The 19,678-nt window shown below is 42.7% G+C and overlaps 1 protein-coding gene across 3 annotated transcripts in view; it reads left to right on the top strand.

Annotated features, from left to right (window-relative positions):
* The window catches only part of KDM4B (lysine demethylase 4B), an 85,639-nt gene extending 68,061 nt beyond the window's left edge, over nucleotides 1-17,578 (top strand). For all 3 annotated transcript variants that reach the window (XM_068420470.1, XM_068420472.1, XM_068420471.1), the window contains 10 exons: nucleotides 1,295-1,473; nucleotides 2,633-2,846; nucleotides 5,458-5,534; nucleotides 5,720-5,775; nucleotides 6,240-6,348; nucleotides 10,912-11,097; nucleotides 11,304-11,468; nucleotides 12,241-12,360; nucleotides 15,082-15,174; nucleotides 17,061-17,578. In XM_068420470.1, coding sequence (XP_068276571.1) covers nucleotides 1,295-1,473; nucleotides 2,633-2,846; nucleotides 5,458-5,534; nucleotides 5,720-5,775; nucleotides 6,240-6,348; nucleotides 10,912-11,097; nucleotides 11,304-11,468; nucleotides 12,241-12,360; nucleotides 15,082-15,174; nucleotides 17,061-17,246 — 1,385 coding nt within the window. In that variant the 3' untranslated portion in view covers nucleotides 17,247-17,578. The remainder of the gene's footprint in view (nucleotides 1-1,294; nucleotides 1,474-2,632; nucleotides 2,847-5,457; nucleotides 5,535-5,719; nucleotides 5,776-6,239; nucleotides 6,349-10,911; nucleotides 11,098-11,303; nucleotides 11,469-12,240; nucleotides 12,361-15,081; nucleotides 15,175-17,060) is intronic.
* The last annotated feature ends 2,100 nt before the right edge of the window (nucleotides 17,579-19,678 follow it).

The raw sequence follows: 19,678 nt of genomic DNA on the forward strand, positions 1-19,678 counted from the left end.
GGAATAGAAGCAGCTTTCTGCACTCTTTGCTTTTTCAGGGCTAATGTGCAAGGATGATCTGGAGGCTGCAGTGAGGAAGGGTGGGCATGTAAATTAAGGGGATGCATATGCTACACTAAGATTCAGTTGAGACAAATTGTTAGTCTTTTCTACTTGTGTGTAACTTGCTTGAAATGTAGGAGCCATCCTGTGTGTCACCTAGAATCCATCCTGGGATGAGTGAAGGTGATAATAACCTACAACAGTCATTTCCTTTTTCTCTCAGACTGTCACTCTGGATTATGATGCTGGTTTCATTGATTTCACTGGTATCATAAATCCTTCCCTGTCTTCTGATGTGCCTCGACTAAAACTTGGAGGTTTGGTTTTTGGTTCATGTCTTAAAATATCATTAAAGGTGCTTGACTTCTTCAAAAGGTGAGGGTTGAGCTCTGCTTTGAAACTTAAGACATTTCTTTAGCACTTATAGTGACTTAAAATTCCTTAATAAGGAATGGTAAGAAACTTGGACCCCCAAACTGTCACGAGTGGATTCTGCAGTGGTTTAATCCTCAAATGCCAAGGACCTTTTAAAAGTTTTTAAAAAACAAAGAATTAGCAAACTAATTAGCACAAGCAGTACCTATCAGAGCTCTGGCAGGAGAAGAGGTGGTGGTGAATGCAAATTGAAGGCTTAGCAGTGCGCTCTTGATGGAAGTAGCTGTGAAGCAGCTGCAGAAAAGTAAAATGAAAACTTGAACCCAGGATATCTCATGGCCAAGATTTGTGTTTGCAGAAACAGGTACGGGATGTGCTTTGGGAAGGTTGAAACAGTTTCTGCTGATGGGTGGGAACTGGGAACTGGCCTGACCAAACCAGCACCAACTGCTGGTGTGTCTTCCGGACAATGCAGCTCCCAGTTGGGGAAAGAAAAGGGGGATTTCCTTGCACTTGCATCATGTGTTTTGAACTTGGCTTCATGAACACGATGTTGTAGCTTTCCACAGCTAGAAAGTGGAGTTGTGAAGGCAGTAAATCTAGATTCTCTTCCTTCTTCCTCCTTGCCAGTTCCATTAGGTCACCAGTGTCTCTATCATGTCTATCCTACCCATAAAGTGGAGATTTTATTCATTTAAGGAAATATTTGAGGCATACACATATGAGAAACCACGGATGAGTTGAATGTTCTTACTTCTTATGTTGTTGGAACATGAGCTGTTCAACCCTAACTTGCTGCCTTTTGCCTCTACTGTCTATAGATCATTTTGCCTCTACTCACTGTCCATTGCTGTGGGATTTTTTTTTTTCTTTCTAGAAACATTTCCGTTTACTGGAGAGGAAGAGATGAGCGACCCAGAGGCCTTGAAATCTTTACTCTCCCTCCAGTGGATGAATCAAGCCCATAATTTCCAAGCTGAACGAAAATTCAACGCAGCCGCTGCCCTGAGCGAGCCCTACTGTGCTGTCTGTACCCTTTTTTACCCCTACAACCAGGTAATTCCTGATGCTGCTTGGATGGATGTGTCGGTGGGGGGTATTGAGGGTGGCTACTAAGTTATGATACAGACCTTTATAATAAACACAACTCATATAGTTTGCACACCAAAGAATTGTGTTTGGATTTGGCAGAGGCAGTGGATGGAGCCTTTTTTTATTCTCTTTTTTGGCTTCTCTGGCTTTCTCAGCTTTCATTTTTTTAAATCACACATAAAGAGCTTTGCACTGCAAACACTATTTCATGCAGAGAAACCGTGCCATACTGGGCATGTGATAGCTCTTGTTTAGATACGGGTCCGGACTTCTGAATAGATGCAAACAAGCAGCAAAATAAAAATTTACTGAGTAAGCACATACATCATTTTTTGGAAACTACCAATATGCTTTGGGATATGTTATGAGCAGAAAGGCAAAATTTATCAGATGAATTAGTTATTTGCCCAGTTGTGTATTGATTTGTTCTTGCATGCTGATAGAGCCAAATCTGGCTTTGTGTGCCCACTAGGAATACGTGCCTTAGATGCATATTTGTGTGTTGGAAGCTTTTTCTGAGAAAAGCAGAACCCACCTCCCCCTTTCAATAAAATCTCTTGATTTATTATACAGACAGAAAATAAAATATCTGTTCTGATTGTTGGACGTTGTTGTATAATGGTTGTAAGGAAAACTGGGTACAGCTGGGCTGTTTTAATCCATTGTTTTTAACTCTGCTACCAGAAACCTTGAAATGCCCTTCTGGAGAAATTCTGGCAGGAAGAGTAGGGAAGGATGCCAAAAGGATGGGAGAGGGGGAGGGAAGGTTTTGCTTTTATTAATTATTTTTTTTTTTTTAACCTTGGTGTTTTCAGCTGCAATTTAGGAATTTAGATTTTTACAGCAGAAAAACAGGGAAAACTTCTAATTATTCTAATGCTGCTTTGAGCTTTCAGAATAAATTACAGATCCCAGTAGAGGCCTAAGGAAGAGAGAAAGGAGCAAAAGGCAGGGGTGGGGGTGTGCAGGAGAAGACAGGGCTCAAAGTTCATTATTTGTGCTGCGTGACGTCAGGTGCTGGATGCCTTTTTTTGCGAGGGGAGCGCTCTGACTTTAAGGTTAAAATTGTGACCAGGGAAGAGGCGATTCCATACGATGATGTTTTCTCTTTCCGTCCTTACAGATGGATAAAGAAGCTGTCCCCGCCTCAGCAGGGGACATCACCTCTTTCACCCAGCTTTCGAAGTGTGGACAGAAGACCAAGCCTCTCATCCCAGAGATGTGCTTTACGTCAAGTGGCGAAAACACCGAGCCTCTTCCTGCAAATTCATACATTGGCGAGGACGGAACTAGCCCCTTAATATCGTGTGCCAAATGCTGCGTGCAGGTTCACGCAAGTGAGTGTTTCCTTTTTCACCAAAGCTTCTTGGGTATTGAAACTCACAAGTTTCTTTGTTGCCTGTATTTGAATTCCTTCTGGGCGTGCTCCCTATACCTGTCACTCCCACTTTCTCCTTTTCTGGTGCTAGTATGTGTCTATATTTGAGTCCATCTTGGCAGTCACTGATCTTAAAAATACACACCAATATTCTTTTTCCTGTTTGTTTTGTCGGCTGATTCTTCTCTGTCTCCCAGAAACAATTCTTTCTTTTGTCATCTTTCATTTTTTGTAATAAAGCAGAAATCACGAAGCCGATAGCGCTCTTTTCACTTGCTCAAATATTGGTCTGCTGGGTAAGGTTGTATTGTTCTTGCGTGCATCAGAGATTAGGGAGTAGTTTCTGAGATATATTTTATTAGTGTCTGTGTTACTGTTTGTAGGAATGGCACCTGATTACAAAAAGGAACATATGTCTGTTTGTTTCCCTGATAGTTATGTCTAAAAGAAGATCTGATTAATCCTGGTAGAGGGTACCTTAGCTGTAGATTGTACAACATCTAGTTAATATTTGCACTCGTGCTAGGAGATGTGACGAATTACTCTTCAGCTGTTTGATCTTGACAGATGGGAAATCTTATTTGACTTGCATCAGCTGGATTTACTTTTGTTGTTCCAGTTTTACAGTCCTCAGGTCACCGTGCAGCTCAGCATGACTGTTTCTTGTGGAGAACTAGAATGCAGCTTTTATTTCTGTGCTGCATCCATGATCATGGTCACTTCTGGCTAATAAGAGCATGTGATACAGAGTGAGCGTGGGGATAAAGACTGCTTTCTTCTTGAATTGTGATCAAAACAGAGATGCTGCATCTTGTACATCCATATGACTTTAATAGTCCAGTCTGTCAAAATGGTTTCAGTGATCAAACTATTTAGGGACAGAGGGATGTGGGCAAGGTGATGTTAATCTGCAGTCTCGGAGAAATTTGGCTTCCTATTTTGGCTGTGCTCTACCCTTGAGGGTAGGACAGAGGTTCAATCAAGTCTGATGTGGTCTCCAGCATCGTCTTCTTTCCTTGTTGCATTTGTACTTCTGGACTGTGATATCCCTTTGACTTTGCTGCAGAGATTCCGTTTGCTTTTAGTGTAGAATTGCAGTGTTGAGGTGTATTTTGGTTAATCGGGCAGCACGCTGTAAAAGCAGTTGGCAGTCTGCTTGTTACTGAGAAGTGCCCTCACCCAGCTGTGCGAGGTTACGACAGCAGCGAGGACGCACAAAGAAAGCTTTTGAGAAGGTTTCTGGGCTTTTAAGGTGTTGACAAAATCCATAAAGAGAGCGTACTTCTCTTGTTCCATTAGGGCCATCGTTAGGGGACAATCTGGTGTTCAGTAAGTGTGGCTGATTGTCCCCTCAGATCCCATAGTCCTGCGGCCCGTGGTTCTCGAGGAAGAACTCAATGCTGGAATTTCAGGCAGTTCTACACCGCTTTGAGCTCCGGCACTATCTCAGTCCGGGGCGTCTGTTTCTCTTTCAGATCAGTTTTTAGACTCAACCCCCCTGCCCATTTTCTAGGACTGGGTTGAATCTGCTTTCTCAATTTACCATATGATGAAAAGAGCCTTCAGATGTGGCAGACAGCTGTGGATCTATATTATTGACTTCTTTTGACGCAATGTTTATCTGGTTAATTGGATGATTTTTATAAATCAGGTGGTTGTGGCAATCTCAGTGCTTTCTGAATAACTTAGTTTAATTCAGTAATTGGAGACTCTCCAGCTGAAATTTTATGTTCAGTTTTGTTAGGATAGGAAAAGGCCACGGGATGAACTTTTAGCTAGGATGCTGGCCAGCCATTTGTGCTATGTTTAATTCTCTGCTGCAGGCTTTCTTTGCAAGCTTGTGGGAATCACGTAGATCCAATTTTTCAAAACTGTTTCTATGTCTTGTCCCTGTTGTCTTCAGTGGCAAACCTCAGTGCCTTTTACAGAATTTAAGGGCTTTTTTGGTCTTATTTCCCTGTCTTTATAATGAGTGTAATAGCACTTTGCTATTTTGGTGCTGCAGAGAAGCATGTAGGAGGATTTGGTGCTTGCACATTACAGTCATTGACGCTGTATAAAGTCAGATGTTTCTAACACTTCATATAACCAGAAATTAATGTTAGTTTAAATACTGTTAAATATGTGAAATGCATGTATTTAATTTCCTCGCAATATTAGTGGGTTTGTCCCTCCTCATAATACCACTTAGCAAAAACGACTGCTTCAGTCATGCTAAAATTCAGTGGTCTTAACTGTTTTGATGTGTGAGTGCATTCCAGCAGTAGTAGCATCACTTCTGAGCCCAGTTCTTGCCTGAAGGATCAAAGTACTGCTATTGTAGTCCTTGCAAAAGAGAAAAAAGATGTTGAGGGTTACCTGTGTGTGGTTTTGTTTGTTTTTAGACCTGCTGATCCCAAATTCTGCCCGCCCTTCCCAAAGATGACTTTCCTTATGACTTTTGTCTCAGACTATTGAATGTAGTTATTCAAATGCTACACCTGATCTAAATTTCTGAATGGAAAAGTCAACAAGTCAGTACTACAGATATGTTAGCAAAACTCTGAAGGATGTAACTCCCTTTCTTTCAGGCTGTTATGGAATACGCCCGGACTTGGTGAACGAAAGCTGGTCTTGCGCACGATGCTCAGCCAACGCGTGGGCAGCGGTAAGCACCTGCTCTTCTGGAGACAAAAATTACTGTGGGAATTAATTAGATACTTCAACAGAGATGGGTGGTGGGAGGGTACAGTTTGCCTTTACATCCCAGGTGTGGTGTAGTCGTTTTTTGGGAAAGACAGGCAGTCTAGCAGAGCTTTTTGGTCCAGTTCTGAAGGAGTTTTGTTCCTACAGGAATGTTGCCTCTGCAATCTCAGGGGAGGCGCACTTCAGATGACCACTGACGGGCGGTAAGTGATGGTTTTAAGTATTTTCTCCTTCCATACTGTGTCTGATGTTCTAGTGTTGTGAATTTGGTCTTGACGCTCAGTGTAACAGCTGGTTTTGGCATTGTGGAGGTAACTGCTACTCACTAAACTGGCAGGATGAGCTTGAATAACTGTGCTGTCTTACACTCCACACCAGACTTTTAAGTAGCAGGGGTAATGTGGCTCTGAACACTGTTAAATTTGGTTCATTCTCAGCGAAAAGTCTTTCAGAGAATGTTTAGCATTGTGGAAGATCAGAGGCATAAGAAGGTTGATCCCTGTTGTTCAAGAGACTTTGTGCCACCATGAGTTGGTAATGGTGCCAAGGCTGCTGACCACCATAAATATACCTTGATACTGAGGGAAACAGAGAAATGTTAACTGCCCTCTAGAGTATTTAATTCAAACAATGGTAGACTCTGATTTCTCACTAACTTTTTTTCCAGGTGGATTCATATAATCTGCGCGATTGCTGTCCCCGAGGCCCGTTTTCTGAATGTAATAGAGCGCCATCCTGTAGACATCAGCGCCATTCCAGAGCAGAGATGGAAGCTGGTAGGTGTCTTTTACCTGTAGAGAGTGTTTGTGAACAAGAGCCAAAAAAAGAGGAAAAGAGAAAGGCTTTAACTAGACAGAAAAACATTGTGTGGATCAGAAAGTAGCTGAGGTTGGAGGTGATGTTCTCACTCTTATTTCCAAGAAATGCCCCAGGAAGCTGTGTCGTTTGGGTGTTTTCTGAGGTACTGTCTCAGTGCGTTAACACACAAACAAGTTGCCCTTACCAGATCTGCCTTTACTCTCCAGGAGTGTGCTCTCACCCTGGGCAGAGCCTAGGACACGTACCCACCTGGTAGTCGGGGCTGAACTACCCGAAAGCTTCATTTACTGCAGGTACTGCCTAGCAGGAGTGTGAAGGGATGTGGTGACTAGAAAGAAGCTGACATATTGCTGGCTTGTTCATCTGTAATTTGATTTGTCTTTCTTTACAATATTTCTCTCTTTCTATCAAGAAATCTCTTGTAGAAATTAATAAATATTTCTTTGTGACCATGACCGCAAGGCGAGACTCTGCAAAGATTTTAATAAAAGTCCAGCTACAACTTGTTATTTAGTTGCGTAGCCTCATCTGAGGGATTAGTAATGGATGATTCATTAGCTCAGAGCAATTAATCTTAATGTTAGTTAATGCCCCATCACTGTAGCGTGTTATTGCAAAATAAATTGTGCTTTTGCTGCTTTTTTTCGCACAGAAGTCAGCTGGGTGACAGTCGGGAGGGTGGTGTGGGGGAAGGTGATGCAGCAGTGATACATTGGTTAGCGTTGATGTATTTGTTAACTGCGCAGCTATTTAGTGCAGGCAGCCCAGCCAGGACCTGGATGAGAGATTAGGAAAAGTCTCTGGCTGCTTCCAGAGTTATTTCTCTGTTGTGCAAATGGCTTTTGTACACAAATGTGAATGTAAAAAGCATTCATTATTCAGGTGGAGTGATGGAGCAGTGTGATGTGAGAGCGATAAATCTTGCAGCAGTGGTTCTTTATGGATCATCTGACAGTTCCAGCGTGCATCCTCTTCATTACCAGCACTTGTAACGATGAACTAAAAATCCTTTTACACAAGACTCACTTGTATTGCTTAATGGAGCCTCACAAGGAAACATGACTTAATTCTTTAACTCTTCTGTGGCTGCCTTACAATCCTATAGAGCCAGGGCAGCAACTCCATTGCTTCGTTCCGCTCCAAAGCGTTGGCTGTTCCATCCCCAGCCTCTGCACAGACCTACTACACATCCTTGTGTTTCATTCCTGAATTAACGCTTCGTAGTTTTGTTGATTACTTCAGTGTTGTATTCCGTTCACACCTCATGTTTTCTTCATGTCTCAGGAAAGGCAGAGAATTTTTATGTGAAGTACCTTGGCTTACAGAGTCTAATAATGTGATCTACAGGCACCTATTCCTCATGTTGAAGTTAGCAAGAGGCTGGCTTGTAGCTCAATTCTTGTCAAAGCCTGGCTTTAGGCACTTCACTTGGAACGTGTTGGCATGGATGGTGCTGCACACTGCTTCATCATCATCAGAGTAACGTTTCTAGAGATGTAATGCTGTTTTATTTCTGCCAGGATCTGTCATGACTCTGCTAGCAGGGAGCTTTGTCTAGTCCAGGTAGCTTTGGACACAGGTTCAGGTCTTGGTCTTGAGTGCCCCTATACAGGTAGCCCAACTGTTAGGATGTAAGTAGACTTTCAGCCTAATTACTCTGTGTTCCAAGAATGTCATTGGGTAAATATTGTTGTGTTTACACTGATTATAAAAATCTTTCTGCTCTGTTGGTGGACGCCTTTGCACAATATACACACACACCATCGATGTCTGTTGAAAACAGTTTGTTGGTTTTGTCACCACATACGTTGTGGCTTTATGAATGCCATTTGCTGCAGGAAGGAAAGCAAATAAATTGTCTTGAGCTAAAATTGAAATGGGTTTTAGAGTTATGAACTAGGTAAAGATTAGAACAAATTAATTTGGATGGCAGAATGTAAAGGCAGTGGTGCTTATAGCAGCAGCATTGGTGTAGTGTGTGAAGAAGTACAAAGGCAATTTAAATTGGATAAAATTGTACGGAGAAACACTTATGAGCCACTGTGGAGAGTTTTAGGATTCTTTATAGGAATTTGCAGGTGATTTATGGAGCACAGGAGGAGTCAGTGGAGGAGCTGGGGAGGTGTCTGTTTTTTGGAGGGTGTGCAGCTGCATTTAGGAAGGTAAACTGAAGGTGACTGAAAGGTGTGATGGTGTTGGATCTGATGACTTTGGCAGTGATGGAGTTGATGCAATACTAGATAAAATTGGAGAGGTGGCCTTTGTTGCTGACAAAGATGGAAAAGGAGCAAAGGAATCATGGGAAGGTTGAGGACAGTTGAATGGATGAAGGTAATGAAGGAAAGAGGGGGGTAGGGGTTATCTGTGATTATTTTTTGATTTTTTTTTTTAATATGTTTGTATTGGTTTAAGTTACTGTGAGAGGGCTGAGGTATTAAGGAGTTGCAGTGATCTCTTTAAAGGCGTCTCCTGTTCTTTGAGCAAGCACCAGGCCTCCCCTTTCGAGCACAGACTTTTCAGCCCATTTGTGGGTATTGCATCACTTTAAAGAATGCACTTTGCATGCTTCCTGATGAATGGTGTATTACGGGCCTGCGCGCGTAAATTATTTATGACGTGGAAATTTGGAATAATTAGCTGTCATTCCTCAGTGGAGTAAATGAATTGCAGCGTTCATCATGCAGGAGACAGCCCATTTCTTACTCTCAGCTATGACCTGACTCTCTGGTGTGCATTTCTTCTGAAGATTTTTCTCCTGTGCTTTAGCCCTCCTCTCGTGCTGCTACCTCTCCTCCCACAGAAAATGTCTTTAAATCTACGTGTGCTGCTTTACCACAGCACTTGGCACCGGTGCTTCTGTCTATCCCATCTCCCACACTTCCAGATCTTCTACATTTTTACCCTTTCCACCATCTTCTACATTTCACTCTCACCGTAGCTCACATTTTTCTTTACCTTTTGATCATATTTGCTCTGAATATTCCCTTGGTGTAGCTCTTTTGCCTGTCACAAGGAGTTTGTGTGCCACTGGGGTATCATGAGGTGCAAGCTAATCCTTCTGGCTTGGAAGAATCCTGATCCTGGAGGGTTAATGCTCCCCTGAGAGACGGTATTGAGCACGCTGTATATCAGCAGTTGTCCCTGCTGGTGGGAGAATTGGGTATTGACAGGTTAATAACGAGATCTCGTTGCTATTGACTCGCCTTCGGTGCCGTGTTCCTGCTGCGCACTTCGCTGCGGTGCTTATCTGGCTCTTGGACGTGGGTTACAGAGTGATAAAGGCACAGCTTATTAAATACTAAAAACCACATTCTGGCAGCACTGAGGCTCTGGCTTTGAATTTCCTGGCTTTTGTTTGGTTAAGTAAAAAGGCCAAATTAATCTTTGGTGTAAACATACTGACTTCAGTGAATTCACAGGGAGGGAATTTGACTTATTTCATCTCCATGTGGGGCAGACCCCAGCCAGGGAGGGGTGGTGTTGCACAGAAATTGGGAAGAATGCGTCTCCCTTTCTTCTGCATGTTTTGCTTGCATGGAAAAGCAAAATACTCTTTGGAGAAGGAATGGTCTTTTATTTGGCTTGGCATTTGTAGCTTGCGCAGCAGGGCCCTGTGCTATGATAACACCAATAAAACATGACACTGAAATTTGGTAATTCTTATTTTGCATTTACCAGATAGTTTAGAATATGATACCGCTCTTCATGTTTTTGAGGGTACGCTTTTAAGATAGCTCAGATCTAGGAGCAGAGTGAATTTGTACTTCTGGGGGTTGTGTTGGCTTGTGGTGTGATCTCGGGCAGCTCACGTTACATTTCTAATCCTGTGGGATGCAGTAATTCCTACGGATCTTAAAATTGAGGTCGTGCGTTCTGTAACGTTGCATACTTGGAGCACTGCGTTAATGGGAGTGAGGTAAACGAGAGGCCACGAAGAGTGAAAGAGGGAGGAAAGGCTCTGCTTAATATCAGACGCTGCAGAGAGAAGAGTCTGTCATTCATAGCACCACAGTATGTTTATAGGACGTGCGTGTTTAGAGGGCACATGAAAAATTATTTTCTAGCAGTGTATCTGTGAAGATCCAGCTGCTGTTTGAGTTAACATAGGAGGAGGAGGAGGAGTATTGAGCTGTAGCGGTTCTCTGATGACCCTGGTGTGTGTGTCCCTGCTTTGCCCTCCCTTTCCCTTGGCCCTCCAGTGAGCAGAGTCTCGCACTGGATTTGAGTCTGCCTCACTGTCCAGCACGGTCCTGGAGGGCTGGGGCACTGGTGGGTGGCGTCACGTTCAAGGGAATGGTAAGTTAAAACCTGCTGTGGTTTCTTGAGTCTGGGCAGGTGTAAATAGGCAATTCTGGAAGCGTTAGAGGTGACCTCTCAGCAGGAGACGTCACAGTTTTGGCTGTGGCTCCTGGGCCATAGGCACTAGTGATAGAGACCTTTCCACCCGCTCAGGTACCAGGGGTGTTGCGTGACCGCTGCCGTTCCCTGCCCGCCTAACGCCGAACTGTGTTTCATTTCAGAAATGTGTCTACTGCCGGAAATGGGTGAAGAGAGTGTCTGGCGCCTGCATCCAGTGCTCCTACGAGCACTGCTCCACATCCTTCCACGTGACCTGCGCGCACGCGGCCGGCGTGCCCATGGAGCCGGATGACTGGCCCTACGTTGTGTCCATTACTTGCTTCAAACACAAAGCAGCTAACCAGAATGTACGTCGTTTGGGGTTTTTTTGGTTTTTTTTTGTTTTGTTTTTGTGTGTGGTTTTTTTTTTTGTTGTTGTTTTGGCTTGTTTTGGTTTTTGTTTTTGGTTTTTGTTTTTTTTTTTTTTTTGTAGAACAGTTTCTCTGTGCCTGTATTTTTGACACAGCTTTTATGATTGCAAATTGCACCTTACTCCCTTTTCTCCACAACGCAGATTCAGTTACGAAGGGAAGTGACCCTTGGACAGACTGTGATCACAAAGAACCGGAACGGACTCTACTACAGATGCAAAGTGATTGGCATGACAACACAGACTTTCTACGAAGTAAACTTCGATGATGGTTCATACAGTGACAACGTTTACCCAGAAAGCATTATTGTAAGCAGCTCTTTGTGGAGTCTGTTGCCGTTATAGATGAGTACAAAGTGTAATGTGTGCATTCCTCTTCTACGTGCTTTGGGGTGGAACAAAGTAAAACTTAATCAAAAAAGTATTTTTAAAAGTAAAGTTACTGCTTGCATAGGAAAACTCGTACCACTCTCCATCACTGTTCTTCTTGTTTATGACATTATCTCATTTCATTTTTTTGTTCCCTTACAAAGACGTGATTTTGCCATATGCAGATGGCTTAACAGAAAGTAATGTTTGTTTTAAGTTGCATCCTGTTTGTTTTATGGTTGAATAATCTCTTGTGTTTCAACTGACAAGTACGATTCATGCAGGAAGCAGATTGGAAGCACTTCTGGTTCAAAATGGGGAATTCACTTAATAGAGGGAATGTATAGAAGAGGCTGACTTGTCAGCTCATGCATTCTCTTCCTGATTGTGCCATTGATTCACTATGTGAAGCAAAGCAGGTCACCTCGCTTGCTTTTGTTGATACAGGAGATCTGAAGTTTTGGGATTTGTGATGCGAAATTTCCTAGAGCTGAGTACTGTCACCCAGAGGAGGTGCAGGTGTTTTTCTGGTCTCTCACTGGTTAATGGTTTTGAGATGACTGCAATTAATCACAAGTGTAGAAACTTTCTTGTACTTAATTATCGTGTTGTGTAGCAACTTCCTTGAGCAGTGATTGTAACACACCTCTTTACTTGGCTCTCGAGCTTTGTTGGTGTTGGCTGTCTGACCTCTTTCACTCTATATCTTCAGAGCAGAGACTGCATCCAAATGGGACCCCCTCCAGAGGGTGAGTTGGTTCAACTGCAGTGGACAGATGGAATTGTCTATGAGGCCAAGTTCATTGCAGCCCAGATCAGTCAGATTTACCAGGTGAGTATGGCAGAGTAGCCATGTACTTCGTGTCAACACGTCTGTCCGCCGCTCAAATTGTGTAGCTCACTGGTGTTGAATGCTTGCTCTGGTCATGAAGGGAGAATTTGCCTTTTGAAATGAATACTGCTGGTAGTCTAAAGAGAAATATAGTGTTAAAATAGATCAGGGTAGAGGTGTTTTGTGGCAGAATGTGGATGTATGGGTAGACATATGTCTAGACTGTATCTACTTTTAAAATCTAAAATAAATTTGCCCTTTTCCTTATAGCTCAGCTCTGACTCAGGTCACAAGTGACCTACTCGAACTGCTCTCCTATGGCTGGAGCTGAGCTCATCTGTAGTTCCCCATGAGTCAGTACCTACATAATTACAACTTTCCTCCACACTTTTAGAGGAAGTAAGGGAAAGAACAGGTCAGGAGATACTTCAAGGGGAGGAATAATCCTCTGGTCATGGGAAGGTACTTTGTGGAGCAGCAGCAGCATGTGGGAATGATGTCCTGCTGCTGCTGTGTGAGGAATTGGAAACCTTCCGTCTCTGGTCTCATACACTCTCACCATCTCTATTTTTAAGGTGAGGAAAAACAGCAGCCAGGCTTTTTTTGTCCTTGAGTCTGTTCCACGTATGGGATTTTTCCTTGTGGAAGGTTGTAATAGTCAGTAAAGGAAGATTTAACCTGGTACACAGTGTTAGTATTTCAGCATAGAAGGTTTTATAAGATGCAGTACATTCATTTGATTAAATCCATTTTAAATGATGCCAAGAAGTTGAAAATTCTAGTGATTTGGAGACTATACTTTGTGCATATCCTTTTGAAAAATACATGCTGAAATTTGCAAATAATTAGAGATTAATGCCCCTGGACAAAAGGCAAAGGAAGTCCCATATCTTGTATTTGTTTGAAATGAGGTTCTGGTTTCTATCCTTTCTACGCCGAGCGTTTCATATCTGTGTGGGAAGAGCACAATAATCCCCCTTGTCAGTTAACAGTCTTTTTGGTGTGTATAATGGATGTTAACTGCTTCAGAGAAGCTGTGATCTGAGGTGACCCTGGTTATGAATACGTACAATATATAGTTCCATGAAGATCCATTGTTATTCGTGCTTTCCAGTTTAATCACAGTGTAGGAAATTGTCATTGATTTCTCGAAGGTACAATAATTTGAAATAGGCTATTCCTCTGATAGTGCCAGATGACAGAAAAATATGCACGAGTCGTCTGTGGTTTCAAATCATGCAGTTACCTATAAGTAAAGCTCTTCTCCAGGGGGAAAATACCCTGAGTAGCTTTCCACATTGCTTCCCTGCATAGATACTTTTTCAGTACTTGTGGTATCTCTTTTATCAGTTTTGGAATAGGATTATATTTAAAAACACAGAAACAGTTTTATCATGAAATAAGCGTGTTCATAGGCAGACAGCATGGATTAGCTTTTGCATTTTAAACTTGTCTTATTTTGCAGTAGCTTCCCAGTTCACATCTCTGCGTCTGTATTTTGCGTGCTAAGATCATGTGTGTATATTTTTTTTAAAAATTGAGCCCAAATGACTGTCTTAACTTGCTCTAATGTGTGATAACAGGGGTCTGACCAATATCAGTGATTTGGAACTTAAATAAACAAGGTTCAACCATTCTGTGGTAGTTTAAGATGTGGAAATGGCAGACAGCGATCTGCTTGTGTCTTGGCTGTTAGACTTAATTCCTCTTCCCTTCTGACCCTGTGATGGTAGTGGTGCTCGTAAAACCAGAGAGTAAATGGGACCAGTAGCATCTTAAACCACCTCAGCCAGGGCTCAGCTTTCGAAGCCCGTTCTCCCACCTGCAGTTATTCCAGCTGGTGTCTGCTGCTCAGTTACGGGACCTCAGCAGGCATCGCTGGGCTTGCAGGAGGAGTTCAGAGCACAGATGCTTTCTTCCTCCTGAATTTGTCCAGTCTGAACCTGACATCCCATATTAAGCTGCGGTGTTTGTCCTTCTGCATTATCCAGAAAAGCGTAATAAGTGTTGAGCAAAGGAAATGAGAATCTCTTAAAAACTTTTTAATAGTTTTAACATTTTTATGTGCACGTTTCATGAATAAACATTCCTGTAACATCTGATGCATAATTCATGATGTAATCAGTGCTTAGCAAAAAAGGTTTGACATGAGGAGCTACCACTTGTTTTTTGTACCTGGCTGACTATTTCTGCTTGTTAAAATATGAATGTGTTTTAGTAGCTGGAGTTGTTTCCGTATGATGTGGGAAGATGCTTTGTTTAAGATAAAAGAAATTCTTATCCCTGTATTGCCTGAATACAGGGCTGCCTTGTGTTGTAAGTGAAAAGCTGCTTTTTTTCAGGATTTGAATCAAAAATCAGTGGAAATCTCTAGTGCCCTGCCTGGGAGGAGGGAGCAGAGGTGCTGGTCCAGCTGTAGTGTAGACATTTTAGGATCCACAAATGAAACCATTTGGGCCAGATAAGACAGGGATGCCTGAGCAGCACTGAAACCAGCCCATTTTGGGTTCAGCATCCTTAACACAGCTTAGGGATGTTCATTCTGCAGCAATCCTAGAGACACACAGTGCCAAGAGCAGGGGATCATCCACGGGAGCTGGCCCCGATGCTTCCCTGGTGTTCCCATGAAGGGGCCGCACGTGGCATAGTCTGGGAATGGACTGTTCAAGTACTATAAACGTGGAGGCCAAGTTCTTATTTCATCTTCTGCCTACTCTGCAGGTTGAATTTGAAGATGGCTCTCAACTAATGGTAAAACGTGGCGATATTTACACCTTGGATGAAGAGCTTCCCAAGAGAGTGAAATCTCGCCTGGTGCGTATCAAAGTAACAGGAACAGTAAAAAGGCCATGGCTTGCAGGACTCATTCACATTTTTTTAGTGTATTGTTTAGACATTAGGTGGATGCAGCCTCCAGTTTCTGTGGCTGTAAAACCACTTGTCATTCACAAAATGTGTGGAGTAGGAGGAATGCTTGATTTAAAAGCTTGAGAAGCATTTAAATGATTTTCCCTTTCACACGTTCAGATCTGATTTTTGTTTTCTCTGGTTAAAAGATTGTTCATATCATTTTACACCCTGTGAATTTAGTTATATGGACTGCCCTTCTGTCTGAATGCTGCCTTTCGTCAGAAGTGAGGTGAATTTGTCTACAGCTAAGGGGTTTCTGGAAAACTGATTAGCAACATGGGACCAAACCCGCATTTCTCACCAAACAGGAGATTTAGAACGTAGCTCTTACCTATAAAGCTCTTAATCTCAAAGATCAGACTGTCTTTAACAGCATACAATGGAATTATTGAGCCTAGAAAATATGAGGGATTTATTTCACAGCTTTTTTGGTTCCAGACGTGCTGGGTGTTTTCAAACCTGGTGCTTTAACCTTTAAAGCCATCTCATTTAAGCAAATAATGAGACTGGTTTCTAGGCAAATGGAGGAGGTACAGTTTTCTTCTTCATCCTAAATGTCTGTCCTGTCAGCTGCTGCAGGACAGGGTTGGATCCACAAAGTTAACCTGTGATGAGGTGCTGGGCTTCTGTCTCTTAAGAGACAAAAAGAGGATGGTCCAGCCTTCCCTTAAGAATATACAGAACATATGAACTGCTGTGCCAAGGTTAAACCAGTGGTTCACTGACCCTGTGAGCCCGTGGCCACTAGCAGAAGTGTGAGATGGTGTCACCAAAAACAGCCTGGTGACAGGCAATTCTGTGGAAGAACTGATGAGAATTTGGAGGAAACTTTTTTTTATTTATGCATGAAATCTTCAAGGGTTTTTACCCAAAAACCACCTCTAAAATACTTTCTCTAATGCAACTCTGGATGGCTTCTCCATCTTGTCTGAGGTTGTTTATCTCAGTAAGACCTCATGGCATAAATTTTAGAGGTTAATAATAATTTACCTTGTTCTCCTTGAAAGAGTTTTGGTGGCAAAGCAGCACCCTAGAATTCATTTCTAGTATGTGCACAATATTCCAGTTCATTTAAACTTGTCCAATAATGAAGACAACATACTGGAGCCCTGAAATACAGGAGCTGGAAAGAAACGTACTCTCTGCAGTGGAGACCTCAGGCTTTATAACAGTTTCAGAGAAAGGAACACAAGCTGGAAAGTGAATAAAAAGTTTCAAGTCCATCTGAAAGCTAAGGCTCTTCTCCCACATTTGCTGCTGCCAGAAGTGTTAGACTGTGCTCTGTGGAAGTGATGCTGACATGTAGGACAGCAGAACAAAGGAACAAAGCGATAGGAGAGAATTTCTACCAAGAAACGTGTCTCATTTGAGAGTAAGAGCAGGACGAATGGAAGCAATTGTTCATACAGTGATCCCCAAATGCTTCCTTTGGGTCTTTTATTTGTAAAGACATGAGGGAAGCCCCCGATTTCCTCTGTGCCTTCTACTAGGAGTGAACAACCTGAAGAGGCAGAGGAGGATAGGAGTAAACAGAGAGTTGGCAAGGCAGGAGCTGAAGTGAAAGATAGTCTGAAACAGAAAAAAGGCAACCGCAGCGTTTCCCTTTCCAGAAGCCCAGAATTGTTAATTTCAGCCGTGTACTTTGCATGTTTTGGAGTTCACTTTTTGTACAGAAACACAGAGACCCAAGTTGTTCGCTTGCTGTCCCTGCTGTCCTGTCGTGCAGGCGTGCTCCACGGCTTGCACCCGTGTCTCTCCCTCTAACGATTGTATTTTCCTGTCTCCTGCAGTCCCTCAGCACTGGGGCCCCTCAGGAAGATGTATTTTCGGGAGATGAAGCAAGAGCAGCCAAGCGGCCCCGGCTGGGGAATTCCAGAAATCCCGAAGAATACGGACAAAACCCAGATTATTTGTCCTTTATGGAGAGCCTGTTGCACACACAGTACCAGCCTGGCAGTCAGAGCAACATGTTTTAACAAGAATTAAATAAAAAAATTTTAAATTAACCCTTTTCAAGCCTGCAGAAAAATAACCAGGAAACTGTGGAATAGAAGACCATCCTTGTGCAATAGCCTGCTGTGAATTCTTTCGTCTGCTCTTGGTTTGAACTGCAAGAAGATCCTGTCTGGCTGCACGCTACCTCTCCTTCGCCAGACCTTGCTCACCAAGAGAGTAGAGAGCTTGAAAAACCTTCAGACAGCACCCGGAGACTTCGGAAGAGTTTGTAGTACCGAAGCTTTGTGACTGGCTTTTTTTTTTTATTAGGTTTGCAAAGGGTTAAACTTTAATAAAATGACTTTTAAAAATACGTCAAACTTGTCTTTGAAGGTGCTATTACATTGACTACTGAAGCAGCCTTTGGAATTGTGTTTCTGTACATAGAAGTCACCTTTGTGAAGTTTTCTATAAATGAGCATTATAAAAAAAAAAAGCAAACAAAAATAGGAAAACAAAAACTTTCCACAAAACATTTTTCTAGATATGGCTTTAAAAACAGAAAATAAACAAAATCCTCCCCCCTCCTCCCCAGATGCAATGTGACTAATATTACAGTGGGGAGAGAGCGAGCAAGGGCAGATGTCCTGGAAAAGTTCTGGGTTCTTTTTTTGTAAAGAAACACTATCTTCTTTGTAAGCTGGGGAAGATGGGGAAAGAAATGTTTCATAGCTGGGATGTTTCTTACCGTTAGTTCTCTTAAAGACATGTTATAGATGTGTGCATTTCTGCCGTGTCACCAGGAAGGGACTTAGGGGAGAAATGGCCACGTTGTGGTCACTCTTGTCATCTTCCTTCCCCATCTTTACCATGACAGTTGCTTTCTAGTTAAAAATCAGCATGGCTTTCAGTTCCAATACGCCACCCGGTTTTGGCAAGTGTTCTGTTGCTGCTTCTTGTGTTAGTTCCTTACGAGCCATCCCCCTTCCCCACTGCAGACTAGAGCATCGAGGGGTTGCTCTAGCTCTCTGGTAGGCATGTCTCCCATAGGAACCTTTTTATTTTATTTGTCTCTAATTTTTTTTTTTTTTATTTTTTGAGTTGTGCTCCTTACAGTTGTGAGAATCATTCCATGACAGAAGCCTGGGAGGTGTTTGTATGTTTTTCTTTTATCTTATTAAAGAAGAAATTCCCCAAACATCTTTGATTGTCGTGACATCCTTTACTTAAGTAAAGACTGAGCCTTTGAGATACTCCTGGGAAGAGGAGTGCAAGCCCTTCATTTGATTGGACTCAGTTCATTGAGAATTGAACGAGCATTAAAGGCAAAAAACCAAATCCTGAAGTACTGAGTGGGCAGCTCCCACTTGAACACTTGAAAATCACCTCCGGTCGAAGAGCTGTTCTGGAGCAGTGTTTTGTAACAAGAGCCTGATCCAAACCCCTGTGCTGAAGTCACTGGAAAGTCTTCCACTCTCTTTGGAGGCCCTCTGCCAGGGCGGAGGGGAGAAGGCGGCAGCCCAAGGATGGCGTTGGGAAGGGCACGGGGCTTCCGCGGTGTCGGGGTGAAGGGGGGCGAGGGCACATCGCACCGCTCGCCTCCGTGCCTTGGCCTGGCAGAGCCGCTGTGCCATAGCAGAGCTGCCCAGTGATCTTTTCCACTTAATTCCCTGAAATTACTGGGCAGAAAGAGACAATATTCTTTTTTTTAAGCCCCTTCGCAAGGTGGTCGTTCTGCGGAGAGGTTTTTAAGCAACGCTCTAGCTGGATCTTTAAGGGACTAAGTGGGAAGGATTTGTGGGCTGGCAGATGGTAGATTAGCATCTTAAGAGACTCGATGGGTATTAAACCGTCCTAGTGAAAGAGTGGAGATGGAATAAAGCTTTTTTTTTTTTTTTAATTTGGGGTTTTGTTCTCCCTTGAGAGAACTGGAGTTCCCTTTATTTCTTACTGCCTCTGCTACGGGTTATTTCCTCTGTGTGTGCGTGTCTGTACGCGTGTGTGCGTGTTTGTAAGACGTTTGAAACAGGGTTTTTTTTAATTTCTGAGTTTTTGACGTTTTCAATAGATGTCTCCAAGAATAAACTGAGACTAATAAAAGTTTTAAAACTTGGCAAGGTTCTTAAAAGCCTCGGTTGTTACTCCTACCTAGCTGTCTCCTGTTGGTTACGACACGATTTAGTAGAAAACTTCCTTGTATAAAAGAATAAGAATGTTGCCAGACCATAAGAGAAATATATTTTAAAAATTGAAAGAGAATTTAAACAGCAGAGGATTTTTTGGGGGGAGGTGGGAGGGGAAGGGTGGGATGGGCTGAGTGGTTTTGAGCCATGGGGAAATTCCTCTGCGTGTTGAAGTCCTGACTAAAATAGCGCCGTTACTGTATTCCTATGTCGTACCTTCTGAAAATACTATTTATATTGTAAAATCAAAGTGTGTTTCCTCAGCCCCTATTCAGGTGATGAGTTATGTT

This window comes from Nyctibius grandis, chromosome 31 (assembly GCF_013368605.1).
Source record: "Nyctibius grandis isolate bNycGra1 chromosome 31, bNycGra1.pri, whole genome shotgun sequence".
Taxonomy (NCBI): Eukaryota; Metazoa; Chordata; class Aves; order Nyctibiiformes; family Nyctibiidae; genus Nyctibius; species Nyctibius grandis.